Here is a 12,112-nt window from a genome sequence, read left to right as displayed (position 1 = left end):
TTTTGCACATTTCACCCCACCAAGTTACTTCAGCCTCCTACCTGAGTGTTTCCTTGACTTCAGTCATGTGTGATAGCACTTATACAGACAAGCTGCAAGTGTATACTCTGTTGTCCTGTCCTGTCCTGTCACCTAGAATATGTGCTATCCTCGTGTTTGTCTGAAAAGCAGTAGCCAAATACAGCTCTAACGTGGATAATAGGTTGTTCATTTGTCATCCCATCAGTTTTTCTCTAGAGGAAGACAGTTGTACGAGTATCTTCCACCTTTGCTGATGGTGGTATCTTTGCTGAAGATGGTATTTTCCACCTTTGCCCCTTCCAGGACCACAGTTTAAACAGCACAGTCTCAGAAGCATTGCTTGCAGTGAGGTGGTGCGGCTGCTTTACCTCTTGGCATCTATAACTCCAGTGGGTCCACTATGGGACAACATTTGAGTTGTCCCCAGAGCAGCCAAGCCTTGCTGTGCACTGTGTGTTGCCCCAGCTGTGGTTTAGATTTGGGGTATCCTTGGTCCTTGTACAGTCATTTTTGCACAAGAAACAACATGTGATGCCCTAGATTGACTGCTGCTCTTATCTGTTGCTTTGGAAAGTGCGATAGTAGTAGAAAATGCTTGGTCTAATAGCATGGTTATCTTTTCCCCTCAAGTCAAAATTTGCTGTCTTTGTGTTGCTTCACCAGAAAGCCTTAAACTGTTCAGTTATTGCTCTATATTAGTCTAAATTTGTTTTCTTTTGCATTGGACATGGTCTGATCTCCAGGTGACTGATTGCCAGTTAACTGAGGATGGATGAGAGCTGTGTAAATGTTAAGAGAGTTGCTGCCTAAATGTTTTGTTCCAGGACTCAGATGTTTGTTCTTTAAATCCCTGGGCTCGGTCATGGAGAAAATGCACCTGATTGTAGCCTGTTGTGAAAGATCTCTGCCAAAGCCCAGCCTGCCCTTTGACGCTCTCCCAGCTTGCAACCACCATACGTGTTTGTCAGGCAGACACAGCACAGACTTCAAGTCTACTTGCTGCTTTGCCAAAGCAAGCACCTGGGTGCAAAGTAGATGTTAAGGCTATGAAGCTTTGCTGGCACGTGCTGTGGAAGGTTGCTTGTATCCACACACATCTGGGAGATGACAAACCCCGTTTGTCATATATAAGACATGAGTGCCACAGCATGGAAGGCTCCTTTCCCAGGAATGGCTTTGTGCTGAAGCTGGGATGTCCTGCAGTGGGAAGTGCTCCAAACAGCAGGTTGAGGGTGATTTTCTCCTCTTTTCAAGGCACTCATCAGGATGCTTTGTGTGTGCCCATTACTACTGGCTGCACAGATAGACGTTGTAGCATAAAAGAGCTAAAGCCATGAAATCTTAAGAACAAAATGATGTCACTTTTCTAATTTGAGCTAGGCTGTAGCCCAGTCTGTGCTTGGGTACATGGTAAACTGTGCCATCATTACCTTCAGGCAGGAGTACTGCAGCTCACAGCTGGCAGTGAAGGATTTCAAACCACTGTGATGCTCTTCCTGTGTTTTCTCCCCTAATGGTTACAAGCCAGGCCCAAAAGCTGTCCTCCCTGAGACTGGTCCTTCTTGAAAAGAGTCTGTCAATAGGCAGTGCGGTCTCTGGAGAAGGCACACCATGACTTGTGTGTGAAATGCAAGGTGGGAGTTACTGCCGTAGCAAAAGAGGGGGTAGTGGTGAAAATGTTAGTTCTGGGAGCGAGTTGCATCAGTGTTCCAGGTGAGAAAGGGACAGGGAGGAAGGAGGAGGACCCCTTGAAGCATTCTTTTGAATGGTGGGCTGCCCAGCCTGGAGCTGCAGCCAGCCCTTTCAACTAAAACTGAACCAGCTTTAGGAGACACAAGCAGTTAAGGAGGAGATGGATATATTTATCTTTTGTTTGCTTGTTTGTTTAAGTGGTGTTATAAAAAGAAGTTATTTCTCTTGGATGCTGTTTTTACTGTTGCTAGTCTCTTTCTTCAGTTTGCTTTGTAGTGTAATGAGTAGTTCTGAAGCTAGTTATTAGCTGAAGGACAACTTGCAAACTGTGATAGTGGGTTACAGCTTTCAACTGCGCTTATTTGCTTTTCCCTCTCCCCGCTTAGTATTTGGCCTTCAGTTTCCTGAATATAGCAACATGCTGTTGCTTCTGGCTCACTGATGAGACACAACAGTGTGTGTGTATCAAGGGGTGTCCTGGGTTCAGCAGCAGCAGTCATTTTTCTCCTTCTCAGTAGCTGGTGCAGTGCTGTGGTTTTGACTTTCAGCCTGGGAACAGCGCTGATAACACCGATGTTTTAGTTGCTGCTCAGTAATGTTTAGTCTGACCAAGGACTTTGTGAGCCTCATGCTCTGCCAGGGAGGAGGGGAAGCCGGGAGGAAGCAGAGACAGGACCTGATCCAAACTGACCAAAGAGGTATTCCATACCACAGCACGTCATGCCTGCTCTATAAACTGGGGACAGTTATCCGGAAGGGTTAGATCACTGCTCGGTCGGGCTGGGTATCGGTCGGCGGGTGGTGAGCGGTTGTGTTCTCTTCCCTTGTTATTTCCCTTATCATTATTATTATTGGTGGCAGCAGCAGTGGTTTGTGTTACACCTTAGTTACTGGGCTGCTCTTATCTCAACCTGTGGGAGTTAACATTCTTTTGATTCTCTTCCCCAGCCCTCTGGGAGCAGGGGGGAGTGAGCGAGCGGCTGCGTGGTTCTGGTTTACTGGCTGGGCTTAAACCACGCCAAGGGGGAAAAATAGGAAACACCTAAATAAAACATGAAACCTGTGGGGTATGTTGAGCAACTGGGAACCAAATGTTTTGGAAGCTACAAGGAAAGCAGGAGCATCCCACTGGAGGTTGAGTGTGTAGCATGACCTTAATAGAACCTGAGTCAGTAAGTGACATTCTTGAGCACATCATTGCCTTTCTCTAATGGGTTGCTTCAGCACCTGGGGTCTGGGCATGTCCATCAGTGTGTGAATTTTAAGAGCAAAAGAGCCAGAGGTAAGACCACACGTTCTGTTAGCATGAGACTGATGTACTGTATGGGTGTGATATGGAGCTGGTGCAGGACGGTTTTGAGCTGCTGCGTAAATGCAGCTCTGTGGTTAGAAAACCAGGGGAAATTCTTTGCCTCCCTTTGAAGAAAACCTGTCCCTGACTTCAGGAGGTCAGGATTTTGGTCACAAGAGCTTTCAACCATGCTGACAACTGTGACATCAGTCTTAATGATGGACACTGGAAGTAAATAGAAGCTTTTTCAGGCAACAGACTACATATTACAGCATAGAGACAGAAAGTGCTTAACGTGTAAACCTTTATTGCTTAACGTGTAAACCTTTATTGCTTAACGTGTAAACCTTTATTGCTTTGTACCAAAGACTTTTCTTACCTAATTTAGGATGCCTGGGCAAGCTTTAAGGGTCAAGAGAAGCAGGTTATAGAGAAATCTGTTGTATTTCACCTATCGACTGTTTCTTCACTTCCTCCTTTTTCCTCACAGAAGTTCACACAAGTATTCTGAACAATACCTGCAATTAAAGTTGAATGTTCTTTACCCGGGACTGAGCTGTTTCTGCTCACAGCGACCTGTTAGTAATTTACTGCCTCTTGCTGCGTGGCTGTCTTTGCTCTATGTGAAGGGGGTCCGGGTGTGTGGGGGGGGTGTGGGTGCAGAGGTGAGGAGGGGACGGGTGTTTTAAAGCGTGTCTTCTCACGTGCAAGTTTTACTTTTGCAGACGATATCAGAAACTGCAGAAGATAATGAAGCCCTGGTAAGAACCCGATGAGCTCCTCACCTTGCGCACTGCCTCCTCTGTTGCATGACTGGGTTCAGACCCTTTCACTAATCTTTATGCGGCTCTGCTTATTCATTCAGCGAGTCTTTGACCCTCTCTGTTTTCTGCTCTTTGATGCCTGATGAGATTTTCTCATGAATTTGCTTTGCTTGTGGACTGAGTGCTTCATTGCTGTAACTCCTGCAGGGCCCGCAGCTGTGTCCGAAGTCAGCCTTTTCCTTTGGTTTCGGTGTTAATTTGAGCAAACAAAAGGTTTCCCCAATTCCCCCCTTAAATTTGTCTGGCTCACATGGCTGATAGCAGGCAGTTCTGATTGTCGATATTAGTGAGATGAAAGTATGGCTCATTTCACCAGTTTGAAGTCCTGTTACTCACTGGTCCCAGGTAATGCCAGCTGTTGCAGGTAACTGCATAAAGGCAAACGGTGCTATAGTACAGGGCCTCATATCAGAAAGTTCTGAAGCACGCTTATTTCCTTGATGATGATTTTGAATCATTGAATTGATCTTCTGTGTGCTTCAAGTCAGGCAGGGGCTTTGATAAATTGAGACCCCAAGAGATACTCCAGTATCTTGATTGGCTTGGAAGCTTGAAATCTCAAGTATAGCTAAAACCCAGGGAAGCAAAGCAGCAATTAATGAGCTAACCACAGATCTGTCACTTAGAGCTTGATGTAGTTTATCACACAGGAAACGCCGCTTCCCATCTGAATCCATGCTAAATCATACTTTCACAAAGTCGAAACCAAGTTCTGAAACTTTTCTTTTTAAACCTAATCAGTAAATTCCTAAGAATAAATTTGGCAGCAAACTTGAATCCTTCCTCTCCTTTTGCTTACTCAACCTGGGACAAAGTAGCTTGTTTCATAATAGGAAAGTTCAGATCCTGAGGAGAATGATTAAAAGGGTATGAGGTCTTCAGAATCCTTGGCAGCATCTCCTCTGCTGAGAAGAGGTACCTCCAGTGCATTTGGATGGTGCGGTTTTCCTCACTGCTGTGGATATGGTTCTGTGTGGACAAATAGTTCTACTTTTGGTTACTCCTGGGAGCAAGGCATTACCCACTTGAACAGGATTCTTACCCATCAGTGTAGGTATAGCATATCTATGGGTACAGTAGTAAAGAAAGTGTATGTGACTGAAGTTTATTCTACCTTTGGAAGTTAAATCCTGCCGGTAAGCTTCAGTTCGCGTTGGGGCACATAGGTTGGCAGTTTGATTTCCATCAATAGGACATGAAATGGTACAGTTCAGATCACAAACTCTTGAGTCTGGGACCTGTACTAAAAAGGTACCAGAGCCGTTGGTCAGGATGCGAAGCCAGGGGTTCTGGAAGCTGGCCCGTTCGCACACTTTGGAAGTGAAGTGTATGCACTAGTGCTCTCTGAGTGTGCTTATGGAGCACCCTGACTATTTCTCACCCATGTATTAATGGGAAGAGGTCGGATGAAACAAGAACTACTGAAAAACCCCTCAGAACCTATACAGAACTAAACTAAGCTTTCAAATCTTGCAGGCTCCACCTGCTGTCTTCTTGGCTGAAGAAACTTAAAGAAACCAAGTAGTAGCAGCAACCACCGGTTACTTTTAATGCACAGGATGCCGTATTTCGTATTTCATTTTAGCTTGCTCCTGACTTAGTTAAAACCTGATTTTCATAGAGAGCTCTCGTTTAATGGCTTCCTCCACCAAAGGGAGTTCCTCTGAAATGCGAGTTTCTTTCTCTCTGCCCTTTCAGTTTTAGGGGTTCCTGAGGTGTTTCAGGATTTTATTTATTCCATGCTGGTTAATACTTGGCTGAAACAAAGAATTCCCACGAATGGCCCTTTGCATTGCAGAGCCTGACTGCAGTCAAACCATGCTGACTGGAGAGTGATGTTTTTCCTGCATGGTTAGTTATTCCTGGTCCTTTAAAAAAAGCTGGTCCCTTTAAGGAAATTACCATGAAATGAGCAAAACCAGGAGTTTAGAAGATGGAGAGTAAAAGAAAAGGTAATTTTAATGACGTCTTCATAAAGAAACGGTGTATCATATTTCCTCCGGGCTAGTTTCCCATGCAGACGAATGCTTAATGTACCTTAAAGTGGATTTAGTCATACTCCATAATAAGAGTTATCCGGATTTATTCAAGAGTAGTTTCAGTTCTGTTTAAAATCTGCAGCTTGTTTTGCTTAATCAGAGTTCGTTTTGGAGCTCAGGGAAGCCCCGAGACCCGCTACAAAGGTATTCCAGGTTTCTGGCATGCAAGGGGTTTAAAATCAGTTGTGCTGATCGCTTATAATGAACGGGGTGAAACTGCACCACAAGGAGGTATTTCAGTGGTGCTTGGCATGATAGAAGAAATACGTGAATCTGTGTCACAGCGGGGCAGTTAAGTGCATTTCCTGTAATCATGAGAAGATAGGGGCAGCCACCCCACAGGTTGTTCAGTCCTTTTCAGCTGTACTGAGCACCAAGTAGGTGCAAATTGCTCCTAGTTTTGATTTGATTTGATAGTGGCTTAGCTTCACCCTTGGAAAGGTTACGTGAAGAAACAAGGCAGTCTAGAAGCGATGGAGAGGAGCCATAGCAATACAAAAGGTGCTTGTTCGCAGGGTGCTTGCTGAGCATCATCAGTCTTCATTTCAGACTTAGGTTCTTGCCCCCATGGCTTTTCCAGAGCTCTTGTCCTGTGATGATTAGATACGTTCTGCTGCCCTGCTTAAATTTATTCATGGCCATTTATCCTTGACAGCTCTATCTTAAAAAGCTGGTTTTACTCTTTGATGTTGGCCTCAATGATGTCAGGCCTTTCAGCTGCCCAGTATTGGGCTGTGAGCGCAGTAGCTGCATGATAAGGGAGTTAACTGCTTCCTTAACTACTGCGTTTGCTGCCAGGCTGCTATTCTTCTGTTACCTCCTGCCCAGTCGAAGTTATTCCCTTCTGCAGCCTTCCTAATGCACAATTAGAGATCAGCTTTGGTTCTGTTTTGACAGTGAAAAATGGTTTGTTTTGAAGACGTGCTGTCTTTGGCTTCTAGTCCTAATGGGCTGGTGGCTGTATCCTGCTTGTGACAGACAAGCAGCACTTAATTTCCAAGTTCTCTTATGCAGCTTCTATCATATAAAACACGTGAGACGGTCCACTTAGCTTTATATGGGCTTTTTTATGACAGCTGAGCCTGACTAATTAATCCTGATTTAAAGAATCATTCAAACAGGCAAGTATCTTTCAATAGTAATAAAGTACTCTTTTTGGTATATGTGTTAAACACAGAGAGAGGTTTTTTCCCTTTTTGCTTTATTTCTTCCCCCAAATTATCTAGGGGATTTGGGTGCTCAAGTGCCATTAATGTATTTTGATAAGAAACCCAAATTGCTTTAAGCATCTTTCAAAGCACCAGACATAGCTATATACATGCACATATATATGTACGCCTGAGGATTGCTTAACACACGTGATAAAAAGATGGTTTATGATGTGGAAATGGTACTAGGAAGGCAAGTGAGAGGCTGGTGTGTAGACTCCCGGTGTATGGAGTCCACACTGGAGAGCCAGCCAGAGCCCTGCAGTGTTTAGGAGGGGCTGTACAAGGAGCTTCCCTGACAGCATAGATCATTGTAATGTCAGTGGTGGTGAGAGGTAGGAAACTGCAATTACACAGCCTATCTTTCCTTTCGCTCCCCCCCTTGCTGTGCTGACAGACATCGCAGAGCACCTTCATCAGGAATCGCCTTCAGGCTAGGAAGGTGTTTGCCAGAGCAGCAAGGGTTTGGTATTGACTGAGCTGCCACGCCGTGTGCTGTGGGTTAGACTGAAAAGACTTTCTGAAGCAGGAGGCCACATTATTTTGGCCATTTTTTTGTGCGACTGAAGCCCTGAGGTTTGAGTCGGTCAGCCCCTAAGGTTCTGACTTCTATGAGCAAGCTTTGATTCCCTTGACATTTCTAGCGCCTGTTCTGTCTGCTGCTCTTAAGTGTGTGTGTGGCTTGAAATAGATTGTTTGGAAGTCTGTTTCTACCTATCTGCTTGTGTTTAAACACGGAACAGTGAATCAGGGCTGCTCCCTTCCCCCTCCAGATCCTTTAATCCTTATCTTGTGCTCTAGTTACCCTGGAGATGCTTTCGTTTCTGGCTGTGCTATTCCCGAGGCTTTATCCTTTAAGCCTGGCTTTTGACTTTTGCAGTGCCGCTTGGTGTACGCACGTGTGTGCAGGTGCCCGTGTGTAGCTGTGTACTTGCAAAGTACCTACCGTGTACGTGTATGTAGTGCTGCAGAATGCATAGGGTTGGAGCACTTCTTCCTGCTTGAATAGTCCCAGTCTTCACCTCCCTTTTGCTCTCGTGTCACTGGAGGGACACCTGGTGGGGTGTCTGACCAGCGGGAGCTGAAAAGGGCTTTCACCTCCCGCATCCCCAGCGGCTCTGTCATTGTCACATCTGCTGAGAGGAGTTTATGTGTTAATACCAGACGTTTTCCGTTTCCCAGTTTCCCCTCCATAGCTGTGTTGGAGGCTGGATTAATGGGCAGGATTCATCAGTAGTTTTAATGAGAAGAATACATGAGACTGTTGAGTTCAGGTTAGTTTAATTCCTTTGCATTCCAGCCACTGCTGAAGGTGAATCTCTCTTTGCAGGTTTCATACAGTTCCAGTAACCTCTCAGAACTATACCTGTTGTTAGTGGGGATTAGCTTTCATGTTCAGTTTATAGCAGAGTATTTATGGGCTAAATACAGGTTAATTAAGTGCGTTTTTAAACAATATGGGAGAGGATTAAGGGGAGATAAATCACCTGCTTAGTTTAGTGCTGGGCAAGGTATTTTTATCTACTTTTCAACCTACATGACCTAGCTTTTTGTATCTTCTTGTATATTTTTTGTGAATGTTTTTGTATCTTTTTTTGTACCTTTTTTCTTTGCATCTCCTTTAGTCCGGCTTCTTAAAATACCAGGATTTCATGTATTTGGGAAGTATTGTGCCATGGGGATGCATGAGAACTGGGTACAAGTTTTTAGCAGGAAGCCTTTCCAGTGGGTGCCGTTTGATTTATTTACTCATAGATAAGCATCGCATGCAGAAGAAATGGACTGGGGAGAACGGCAGGACCAGAGCTCGTTAAATTTCCTGCAGGGTGTTATTGTTGTCTTGTTATGAAATCCTTGGTTAGCTGGAATGCGAATGATGACAGTTCAAGTCTAATTTAATTCTTAACAGAATATTGCAGCATTAGGAACCAAGCGAACAGAAACGGCCCCAAAACTTTCCACAGCATGTATTTGCTGAACAAAACATGAACAAGGGATTCCTTGCAGAATTACTCTGTGGGTTTTAAAGGCACTTTATTTTTTTATCAAGAAATGGTGTTTTTCTTGCTCTCTGGTGTAGTTTTAGTGGAGGGCATCTGTGGAGTTATAATGAACAAGAGCTCCTTTCTTAAATGAAGGTGCTACTAAAGGCTGTGTCTTACCCTCAGACATCCCTAAAGGACAGATGATCTCAAATCCAGTCAAGTGGCTGTTGGAGTTGCTACATGGAAACTGGTTTTCTGCCTTATTCCCCTGACCTGCTGTAAATGTCTCCCATCCGAGTGGATCTTCACTTACTACTTGTGCAGGTTGGTGCAGGACAGTAGGAGAGCAAAGCACAGAATCAGGATTACCAAGCACCAAATTGCTTAACAAGTGCTAGACTCAGGTTTTCAACACATGGAGCATTGCAGTTCCAATCTGAAGTTTATCTTTCTATTAGGTAAGCTGTTGCATTCAAATCACTGGGACTATTCATGCTGTTTGATGACATAGCCAGGTGCCCTGATTATATATAGAGCTTAAGCTGATCTTTAAAAGCTGGTTTTGAACCTGGGGAATTCCTGTGCAGCTATTCAGGTTAGAGCGCATCATCTGTGTTGAGTTTAAACCTGCTTTGAATTCAGTTGAGTTCAGACAAGATGCCCCGAATCTCAAGTTTACAGGTGTAAAATGCAGTGCAGCGGCCTAAACAATTGGAACTGCGTGTTTGGATGAGCTGTGGGAGCGTTGAAATTTGCTTGACACGGTTGCCCATAGACAAACAAAAGGAGATGCATGTTCAGGTTCAAAGAAGGAAAACGAGGCATTGACTAGTGGAAAATTGCTGCTCAGTTTATAGTCTTAAAACGGTATTTGTTTCCTTATAAAAGAAGGCACAAACCCTCCCCTGACTTCCTGCCAGTCTGCTTGATGCAGGGGTACCAGAATGTGGCACCTCGGTATGACCTTCAATTAGGACCATTTCCATAAGCTGCTAAGAAAATCTCACTTCTTCCATTAGATCTGAACTTCTGAACCTATGCGAGGAGTTTAATTTGGACTCTGATTTCCTTGGGCATTGCATGCGGTGTTCTCCTGGGAATTAGTTCTTCTCTTAGCAAAGTGCTTCCTTCCAGGTGTCTGTTCTTGATGCCCATCCTAACTGGTTTGGAGACTGTCTGTTGCACGGCCTCTCTTGCTCTTCTGCTACCTCTTAGTCTGTGATTGGCTTCATTTTCCTGCCTTTCTGAAAGCTTCCTGCTGCTTTATTCCCTCGGTCGTTGCCCTGCTGCATTGCTGGTAAATGTTCTCCTGACTCCTGTCTCTTGCAGCTTTGGAGATATGTTGTCCTTTACACTGACTGCATTTGTTGAGCTGATGGATCATGGGATTGTATCGTGGGATACATTCTCTGTGGCATTCATTAAGAAGGTAAATTGGTAATGAACTCTCTCTATTCTCTATCACTTTACAGTTTTGAGGTGAGTCAGTGTTCTATTTCATTTTCTTCCCCCCCCCCAGGTACATTATTTAGGCCATTGCTCAAAAAGGTACATGGAAATGTGATTCAGGTGCTGTTTCAACCAGAAATATTTGTAGTTGCAGGATCTAACCCAACTTCCTCAGCAGTCAATGGGAGTGAAATGGGATCAGCCCAGTATTAGGCCTATTGCACAAGAAATGCTTGCTCAGTTAGAGCGTGGCCTCCCTGTGCAGATGCCGTGCAGTTAAAGCAGAAATCAGTCTTTTGGTTTAATGCAACTGAAACGGAATAATGCCATCTTTGCTGAAACAAAACCAGCGCCAAAATGTTCCTCTGGGGGTATGGGAGGAAGAAAAAGGAATTGGTTTACAAATTGAAATGAAGCTGCTGTCTGCTGCGTTTATGAAGTTGAGCTCTGCCCCCCCGTGGATCTTGCAGCTGAGGTCTGTGGGTTTGAAGCAGATCTTTCCACAGCTGGCTACATCTGTTCCGTTAGGTGTAGGAGATGTACGGAAGCAGCAGAAGCATGGGAGTACTCTGTAAGTACGGAGATTTAACAGGATTTGTTACTGACTTAACCCTTCTCATTTACTGGGGGGAGGATAAAAATCAACCCACACTTCCTTGCAAAGAACTTTCAGACCGGATTGAGCTCCGAACTTAAGTTAGACTGGATTTTACAGGCTCAGAAGGGATCAGAGTTACTTCACTAAAATGCTACCAGAAGTAGCAATGGCATGGATATAACCTGTGGCAAAGATATCTTCATTTTAACAGCAGGGGTCAGAGCAAAGAGTTTTAATTTAGATTTGGTTTAGAAAATTGCTGCCACCAAAGGGAAGTACAAGTGTCCTTTTGTTGCCAGAGGTGAGAGAAGAATTAATGATGAAGAGAACGTTAGACATTAAAGCTCAGATTTGATCATTAAAAATGAGGGATGCTATTTGTAAGAAAAAAATCAGTGTAATTGACCTGGTTTTTGGATTCTCTTTTTGCCAGTCTTGAAGTCTTAGGTGATGGTGATGGTTGTTAACTTTCCATGGTGAAGAAGATAGCAGGGGTGTTTTTAACTGACTTCTTCATATACATGGTCAAGCCAGAACACCTTATTTGCTAAGGGAGCCTCCTAAGAAGTGTATGAAGAAACTTGCTGAAGTCAGTTTAACTCTGTCTGCTTTGCGGGTGACTCACAATGATTGCCTTTGCCTAAGGGTATCAGCATCTTCTGCCCTGTGTGACAACTGCAGCATACGGGGTTGTGTGCTCATCTCTCCTGTCTGGCACTCACAGGGGTTTCCCTGGACAGTGAGCCAGTTCAAAGCAAAAGACACAAAAGTATTCTCATGAAGTGCTTGTGAAGAGCAGAACTGGTGAGGAAGAACCCCCAGTGACACTGGTGGGCAAGAAAGGGAGCAAGCTGAAGAACAGGACAGTTCGGAGAGGGAAAGAAGAACAAAGAGTGACAGAAACAGAGGAAAGAGGCACGGGTCTGTCCTGACCTGCTGTGCAGTTGGGAAGGGGAACAGCAGAGCCCTCAGTGGGGCTCTGTGGGCAAGGGGAAAACCTAGAGA

General features: G+C 44.5%; 1 protein-coding gene across 2 annotated transcripts in view; it reads left to right on the top strand.

The window, feature by feature from the left end:
* Nucleotides 1–12,112, top strand: part of ELMO1 (engulfment and cell motility 1) — a 222,408-nt gene that overhangs the window by 40,723 nt on the left and 169,573 nt on the right. For both annotated transcript variants that reach the window (XM_061464314.1, XM_061464313.1), the window contains 2 exons: nt 3,730–3,765; nt 10,390–10,489. In XM_061464314.1, coding sequence (XP_061320298.1) covers nt 3,730–3,765; nt 10,390–10,489 — 136 coding nt within the window. The remainder of the gene's footprint in view (nt 1–3,729; nt 3,766–10,389; nt 10,490–12,112) is intronic.

Source organism: Pezoporus flaviventris, unplaced genomic scaffold (genome assembly GCF_033815535.1).
Source record: "Pezoporus flaviventris isolate CSIRO_AGI_PZ_B2104156 unplaced genomic scaffold, CSIRO_AGI_Pfla_v1 ptg000037l, whole genome shotgun sequence".
Classification (NCBI taxonomy): domain Eukaryota; kingdom Metazoa; phylum Chordata; class Aves; order Psittaciformes; family Psittacidae; genus Pezoporus; species Pezoporus flaviventris.
Note: the sequence above shows the minus strand (reverse complement) of the source record. Positions and strands in the feature narration are given on the sequence as shown.